This window comes from Diaphorina citri, unplaced genomic scaffold (genome assembly GCF_000475195.1).
Source record: "Diaphorina citri unplaced genomic scaffold, Diaci psyllid genome assembly version 1.1 scaffold4239, whole genome shotgun sequence".
NCBI classification, from domain to species: domain Eukaryota; kingdom Metazoa; phylum Arthropoda; class Insecta; order Hemiptera; family Psyllidae; genus Diaphorina; species Diaphorina citri.
The window spans coordinates 26,923-35,508 of record NW_007381638.1 but is presented as its reverse complement, the minus strand read 5'-3'; the positions used below and the strand labels follow the sequence as shown (position 1 = coordinate 35,508).

Here is an 8,586-nt window from a genome sequence, read left to right as displayed (position 1 = left end):
ATATCCCCGCTAGACAATCCCCATCCGGACATATCCCCGCTAGACAATTTCCATCCGGACATATCCCCGCTAGACAATTTCCATCCGGACATATCCCCGCTAGATTAATTTGGTTTTTTGACCACTTTAAATACCATTCTTGCTGAGGTACAGTTCTGTCCCAAGCTCCTTTTGAGGACGAATATTGTAGGTAGATAATTAGGTGTAGGTAGGTAGATAATTAGATAACTTATGAATGGAATTAACTTTTACGTTTAAAGTAAAAGGTATAAATGTAGGTATAATGTTTAAATGGGTGTAGAAATGTAGATATCAGGAGGGAGATATCGTGGTGGTAATTTTATTTTTTCATTTGGTAAAAGTAGCTAGATAATGTACTTACTATCAATGTAACTCTCTTACAAAGAGTTCCTCCTATGTAATTTTATTTTACTCTGAAATATAATCTAAAGTGAAAACTAAATGGAAACATTTCAAAAGTCTCTCTTTTTCTTTCGTATAAAAATTTTCAATGTGTCCTCCAATATTGGGAGTGGGCCTCGGTAGAGATAACTAAGGCAACAGCTATTTAAGAAATTACTTGTACTCCAAACTAGAGCCCAAATCAGCTCAATTAGGGTTATTGCTAATGCTATATCGAAAAATCTCTCTCCCTTTGCCAAAACTCTGCAGAAAAAGACCTTGGCTTCACTTTCAAGGACGTGGTACCCTGTTTATCCACCACGATCTAACCTCCTTGAATGTAAACAATCGCGACCGCGGGATTTTTAAAAAAATTAAGTGTGGTTTTGTTCTGTGACTGTTGTGGAGTTTGTGGCATTTTTTTTTCTTTTTTTTTTTCACTTTCAAGGACGTGGTACCCTGTTTATCCACCACGATCTAACCTCCTTGAATGTAAACAATCGCGACCGCGGGATTTTTAAAAAAATTAAGTGTGGTTTTGTTCTGTGACTGTTGTGGAGTTTGTGGCATTTTTTTTTCTTTTTTTTTTTACCTGGAAGTTGAACCTGTGGGTGCTGATATTTGCCAGGAAGAAGCTCACACGTGTTACAAGAAGTACCTGTGAAGTAATACATGAGGAAAGAGCTCTAGCTAAAAGTCTAGTATGGAAAAGTTCGAGAAATTTAACTATCAGACAGATGAAAGTGTAAGTATGTACTTACTTGTTGCAAACAGTTATGCAGGTACCTAGTGAGAATTCAAAGTTAAAAGCACCCAACTTGTTAGTTTGGATTGTAATGTATCTGTCCTCTAAGTGCTAGGACAGGGTTTTCCAACTTTCATGTGTATGCGGGCCACATGCTATACCTATGGAAGGTACTTCGTGGGGCGTGGGCCACATAATTATGTCCATAGGAGAGCACCCCCCCAAACTTTTCAGAAATGCAGTCCAATCAAATTTTGAGCCCCGCAGGCAAAATTTTTCACACATATTTTCCTATTTGTAGCTTTTTTTTCTACATTTAGGTAAGTTTTGTACAAATCTCAAAAAGCTTCGCGGGCCACAAAAATAGTCTGGCGGGCCACTAGTTGGAAACCCCTGTGCTAGGACATGGGTTTGATTCCCCGCTAGAGTGAACTTTGTCCTGTTCTTGGAATGGTTGGGTTGCTCCTATGCTGGCCTATTTCTCTACTTTGGGATGATGAAACATCTGTTGTTGGAGTTCCTTCTACATAGAATCAAATGTTGAATCAGAAGTACACAGAAAAATGTCCATTAAGGTAGGTTTAGACGAAGCAAGTCTACTTGCGCACCAAAACTCGTTTCCTCCTCGCACATCAAAACTCATCCTCGCGTCACTGTTTACACGAAACACGTTTCCTCGCTTGGAAGGGTGAGCCAGGCAGTTCGTAGGCAAAGGAACTCGCCCAGCAATATATGACACGGTCACATGAAGCAAGGAAATACTGCGAGTTTCCTTTGATGCGTGATTAAAAACCAACTGGCGATGGCTTGCTGCGAGTGCTGCTCGGGGTGAGGAAACTCGGGGGATTTTACCCATTTACACGACGCGAGGGAGCGGAAGTGAGGTAAATGCGCGAGTAGACTCGCTTCGTCTAAACCTACCTTTAGGCTCCAGTCTTGAATATGAAATGTACAAACTTAATAGGTACCTATATTTTTTTCTTGTTAATTTTTAGGAATTGAAACTGAAAGAATTCATCAGTAAAGTAAATGAGCTCTCTACCAAAGGATTCATCAGTGAATCTGCCACAGAAGATGTGCTAGCTGCTCAGCTGCAGAACACTAAACTAAAACATAGGCTTGCTATTCTTCAGAGGGTAAGTTATTATCCTGATGGGATGTTCTTGGAACAGCTGGCTTTCTCCTATTCTGTCCTCCTTCTCTCTTCAATTTCGGGATGAAAAGACCAGTTGATAGCAGTTACAGTTTGGGATGATAGCAGTTACACTTCCCTCTGTCAAATCTCAAAAAAAAAAGTAAAAAAAAGTTATCTCCATAGTCAGGATTATAATTGAAGACTGATCGTCAATAATGTGCTAAGTGCCAAAAATATAAAATTTGAGTTAGGTACGGATTAACATACTATCTACCAGTGAACATACTCTGTAAAACGCACTAAGCTCCACATCGTTCAAAAAAAAAATTAAAAAAATCCTGAAAGATGGGGGTAGTGGTATGTGCCCGTGGTAAACCAGGAAGAAAACCTCAATATTTCAGTTTCAGTGGCACTTAGCACATTATTGATGATCGGTCTTCAATTTGATTTTAAGCTTGATTGATTTCAAATTTTTAGCAATTAGATTGCTTAATCCAAAAGAATCTGAACCAAGTTTAAACTTGGATTTTGGTCTCAGCCATGGCTTCATTCTTCAACAATAATCATAGGACAAGACACCCAGTATTAGCTGCTTATAAATCCAGTGTTCACACCGTATATTATATTTTAGCAGCTTGATTTCCTTATCAGATGATTGATTTAACAAAATGCTCCTGTCACATTGTTTGTTGTTGATTGGTGTGACTAGTTTCCTATTTAGTGTTACCCATGGGATTGATGGTTCACATACAAGTACATCCGGATACTGCAATGTAATTTTCAATATTTTAACTATTTTACTTGAGCATGTAGTTTTTAGACATGTGTAGATATCCTTGCTAAAATAGCTTTTGAAGGGGAGGGGGGACATAACACTCGTAATTACTATTATTTCTGTTTTTAGTGAATCCAAATGGATTAAGCAATCTCATCCAAAGGATCCTCTTGTATTTGTATTTACTTGTTATTATCAAATAAAGAAAATAAAACGTTACCTAAACACACTGTTTGATTAATCTTTTTTTTTTAGATCATTTTCAAACCATGCCTCATAACTTTGTCAGCTAAAATGATTCTGTTCCAACTTCACAGGCTATTGCTGAGGAAGAGAAGAAACAAGGCATCTCATCCTCCATTTCAAGCCAGACTAAAGGGGCGGCCAAAAAAATGAACGTGCCCGTGCGTGACCGCATGAGCGTGCGTGACTATTTGAGTGACGTGTTCACGCATGCCGTGCAGGTTGCGTTTCCAGAGCTCGGGGATAAGACGGCCTCTGTGGCGTCTACCAATGAGAAGTATGTGCACAAGTTTGGTGACTTCCAGTGTAACGATGCGATGGCCTTGTGCAAAATATTCAAGGATAAAGGTGAGGATACTATTTTCACTAGGTCTAAAGGATCTATCATGTTTCAAAGGAAAAACACAGGTCTTCATTATGGTTGAATGTGGTTTGAGTCGGGCCAAGTAATTTTGGCTCAGCAATTGACCATTTATTTAATTTATATAAAAATGTCAAATGACATTTTTTTTTTCTCTCCAGGTGAAAAGAAGAACCCGTTTGACATTGCCCAGTCGATAGCCTCTGTCGTGACGTCAGAACTGGCAACCAACCCATCTCTAGCCAAGGTTATCGACAAGATAGAAGTGGCCAAACCAGGCTTCGTGAATGTGTTCCTATCCCGAGTCTATGCAGGAGAGCAAATCAAGGACATCATAGTGAATGGCGTTCAGCCCCCCACCCTGAATAAGAAGCTGAGGGTACTCGTTGACTTTTCGTCGCCCAATATCGCCAAAGAAATGCACGTGGGCCATTTGAGGTGAGAATTGAATCTGGTAGATACCTAACCAGATAATCACCTCTTAATGTACCTACCCTATCTCTTTCAGGCAAGAAAATAAAATCTGATTATAGGTAGGAAAAAAAGGAGCTGGTTGTAATCTCCAGGAAAAAGTGAGCCAAAAGCCTGATTGTCTGATATGACGGCTCCTCTCCTAGAAGTGAAAAAGAAGGTAAATTTTGGCCAGTCAGATATTTGTAATTAGGTGATGTTTCCCTGGTAAACAGGCCGTGGGTTCGATCCCAGCCGAGGCATGGAATCCTCATTTGAGAATTTGACCACATATTAATTTAGCTCTAAGGGTTAGGTGGTAGAGAACGCCTCCGGCGTTAATTTCGCCTAGTGTTTATCTGCCACTCAAGAGTCTATTATTATAACAATCTCCTTTTTCTTCCTAGCCTTTTCCTAATTAAATAGGGTCGGCGTTTCTTGTCTGTCTCTTCCAGGCAGCCCTATTGTGTACCTCGTGTCCTGATATTTTTTTCTTACCCAGATCTTGATTCACTCAAGTCTATTAGTATATCACAATGGAACCATTGGATTCCTTTTTGTATATATTATTATAACACAATTGAACCAAATGGCTCCTTTTTGTGCCAGATCCACCATCATTGGCGACACGATATCTCGTCTCCTGGAATACCTAGGTCATGATGTGGTCCGTCTGAACCATGTAGGAGACTGGGGTACTCAGTTTGGAATGCTCATAGCTCATCTGCAGGATAAGTTCCCTGACTATTTGACCAAGTCCCCGCCCATTGCGGATCTGCAGGCCTTCTACAAGGAGTCGAAAAAAAGGTTGGTGTGATAGTTGTGACCTTGCTGCTCTTTTCACTTTTTATTACATTCTAGCTGGGGGACTTTAAACAGAGAGTAGACCAGCTTAGTCTGGCTAGAGGACTTTAAACAGGGAGTATACCAGCCTGAAATTTCCGTTGCTAAAGATATTGCAAAGGTTGAGCGCGAAGGGCATCCGCTCGAAAAAAATTTGTGGCCAAAACCAAATAACCCAAAGCAATCGCCTTATCTAAGGCCGATTTAGAGGCTGACGAAGAGATGATTTTCCAAGACGAAGAGATGATTTTCCAAGATTGCCGGTCCAGGGCGCATTCCCACCTCAATCCAACTTGAACCAAGCTTCGAGACTGTTATACACTCGACTTACGCCCCTTTTGCATCAATGACATTTTACATTCCATATTCTAGGTTTGACGAGGATGAAATATTCAAGAAGCGTGCATACCAATGTGTGGTAGCCCTGCAAAGGTTTGATCCAGACTATAAGAAGGCGTGGGAAATGATATGTGATGTGTCCAGACGAGATTTCCAGAAGATATATGATCGCCTGAACGTAACGCTGACAGAGCGAGGGGAATCTTTCTATCAGAAACATATGGAGCAGCTGGTGCCGTATTTGGAAAAGAAAGGTAATCTTTCTCTTGTAAATTAGTTTGACAGAAACGGTCGATGAATCATGTAGACCAAAAAGCTTGGAAAAGTGTCTGCTTTGTAAACACTAGGTCGCGAGCGAACTTTATCCTGAAATTATACTTAAGGGTCGTTTTCGAAACGGCAGACTTTCTCCCATCCTGTCTTGCTCTCTATATCGGGACGATAAGACCTCTGTTGTTATGATTGCTTCTATAAAACCTCTTTAAAAATAAAATGATAACTATAAACGAATAAATAAGTAAATGTTTTATCTCTGTTTTTCTTCTCAGGTGGAGTCCTGGAAAAAGCGCTTACCAATGTCACAAGCAATGGAGTCCTGGAAAATACGCTTACCAATGTCTCAAGCAAGATTAATGACGGACCATGTTCTCAGGATTACTCGAGCTGGATGACGGTCGGAAGATCATGTGGGGCGAGGACCGGGGTTCGATTCCCATGACCATTGTCAAATCCGACGGCGGATTCACATACGACACGTCCGATTTGGCCGCCATCCGGCAGCGGATTGAGGAGGAGAAAGCGGATTGGATCGTATATGTGACGGACCATCGATCCTATCATCAAGTTCTTCAAGTATATCTTCATGATTGGCCCCAGTTATATTTGCTGTCCCTGTCAGATTGTTTTGCTCTTCGTCTGGATCTGTTCCGAAGGGGTGATTTTCTTCTGGGCCTTGGTTTCGTCCTGCTGTATCTTCACTGAGTCCTGCTGCATCTTTACTGACTCCTGTTCCACTCACGTGGTCTCCTGTCCCACATTTCAACAGGACTAGGACGAGAACAAAGCTTGACGTGACCGCTGGTACCTCACGGACCATGTCTCTGGTCGGTCACTGTTCTCCTTATCAGTGTATTGTCCTCGTGTCTTGCTGTCTCTCTCATGTTCACCAAACACTCGTGTTACAATATGTGACTCTCATGGAGCTCTCACTTGACGTAACTAGTTCACCATAGGGTCTTATTTCCATTATAACATAGGTACGTTTATGTGTGTATGAATCAATGACACCTTGGTAACACAGGCCCGAATTAAAGTCCTTTCTTGAGAACCTTCCTTCGCATTGGAATCACGTATGCTGAAATTTTGCGGATTTTGACGGCGCGGCGGGCCGTTTACATATTGAAATTTCCGACTGGAATTATTTTATTTAGGTGGGCACATAATTAGTTAATTTTTCAAATGAAATTAATCCCAAGTCTCAAAAAGGGTAAGGTAAACACGCTACCCTTGACAAATGGAGTCTTAAGAGGCTATTTTCTGGCCTTATAGGCTACAGCATAGCTTTTTTCAAACTAAATTAATCCCCAGCGTAGTATTTAGGGGGGGGGGAAGTTGCTTCTAATGTAGTAATAGGGTACTAAAAATATTGGCCTATAATTTGGACCTGATCTCAAGTAGGTAGGTATAAGGATTGTCACAAAAGATATAACCAGGTCGCCGTGAAAAAGGGCGTTAAGCCGATGGCCCTCACTGCTAACCTACGCCTCTTTTTTCACAGGGAACGGTTCCCCTACTACAACCAGAATGATGACCGATGGAAGAATTCCGTACGTCACAACCTGTCCATTAATCCTCATTTTAGAAAAGGAGTGAAAGCATCGCAGGGAGCAGGACATCTGTGGAACCTAAGCGATATGGAACCGGTTGAGGATGCGTCTAAAAGTAACTGGGTAAGTATAAAAGTAACTGGGTAAGTGCCTTTGAGACTTTCAGAACTTGTCCTCAATTAAAGATGTGTAAAGCTTGAGTGAGATGGAACTACTCTTTTCAGAGGACTACTCACTCTTGAGTCAGTTCATACCTATCTAAGGCTGACTGTCGCAAGGAGTCCTTTAAGTCTAAGGTACCTATAGGCTTAGAGAGTTTAAAAGTGAGTCACGTCTAATCTAAAAATCTAGATTTATTTGATGTTCTCAATAACTCGGTTCATTTCATTTTTCCAGAAGAAAAATCGACTCAAAACCTACCTGGAGTACTTCAGCGCAGCGAATACGACTATTATAATGCAAAATTCATACTAGACCCAGGCCTATATTAGATAATGCTTACCTTATTTTCTATTTAACTAGGTTCTTAGTTGACGATCATTCTTTACAGCCGACTCGAAGTCTACTCCTCCAGGCGTAGTGCCTTTCCGTACGATGACTGAAAGACGTGTTGTATATTGCGTAGGCAATTGGGCGTGCACGTGCTGTGCAGTGCCTCGTGCAGGATCACAAGTTGTACAGATGACCCGTAGAAACATTAATGGACAGCATACGAAGAGGGCCAAGCATATCGCAATCTCGCCAGGATACGCAATTACAGGCAATTATCCTGAACTAATGCACGACTCATGTATATATCATGGAGGAGCAGCAGAATACACGCGTGATAAACTGGACATGTATTATGACAAGGGACCATTAGATACCGGTGAAGTCATGCGACTGCTACCGGATGAACAATGTTCATCACATTCGGTCACAGAAATTCGAATCTAACGCTAATGAGACACTGGCTTCCATCTTTAGTCTATGCTAATGAAACTGATGTCAAGAAGTCACAATGCACCGCCCAACACCACGAAACAACAACAAACCAACCTCAGTCTATCTTGAAAAGCCTACGAGTGAGGCGAAACTCGATGTCCGTGTAAAGAATAATCCCCCAACTAAGAAACCCTAGTCAAATAGAAAATAAGGTAAAACGCAAATATTTACCTCAAAGTAATCTGTCGAAAGACTAGGTCCGGAGGTATGTAGCATATGTTCTCGGTTAAGGACGTGGATCCAACACCCCAGCCGACGTGAAGGGAATGTAATCCTTACTTGAATTGGCACGTGATGTCCCATTCATTGATTTGATATTTATCTAGGTGAATATGACGAATACCCTAGTCAAACATGGACAATTTCGTATGGCAACCCTACTATATACCCTAGATCCCTTTAATGAATGATGTGCACATAAGTGGACATCGGAAAATCAGTATCTATGTGCCAGAATTTGATTATCCTCGGCTCATTGATTGC

At 41.1% G+C, this 8,586-nt stretch overlaps 1 protein-coding gene across 1 annotated transcript in view; it reads left to right on the top strand.

The window, feature by feature from the left end:
* Positions 1-992: 992 nt before the first annotated feature.
* The window catches only part of LOC103520894 (arginine--tRNA ligase, cytoplasmic-like), a 15,745-nt gene continuing 8,151 nt past the window's right edge, over positions 993-8,586 (top strand). Inside the window, exons 1-2 of the mRNA XM_008485990.3 lie at positions 993-1,147; positions 2,143-2,283. Of these exons, the coding sequence (XP_008484212.1) occupies positions 1,106-1,147; positions 2,143-2,283 (183 nt within the window). The 5' untranslated portion in view covers positions 993-1,105. The remainder of the gene's footprint in view (positions 1,148-2,142; positions 2,284-8,586) is intronic.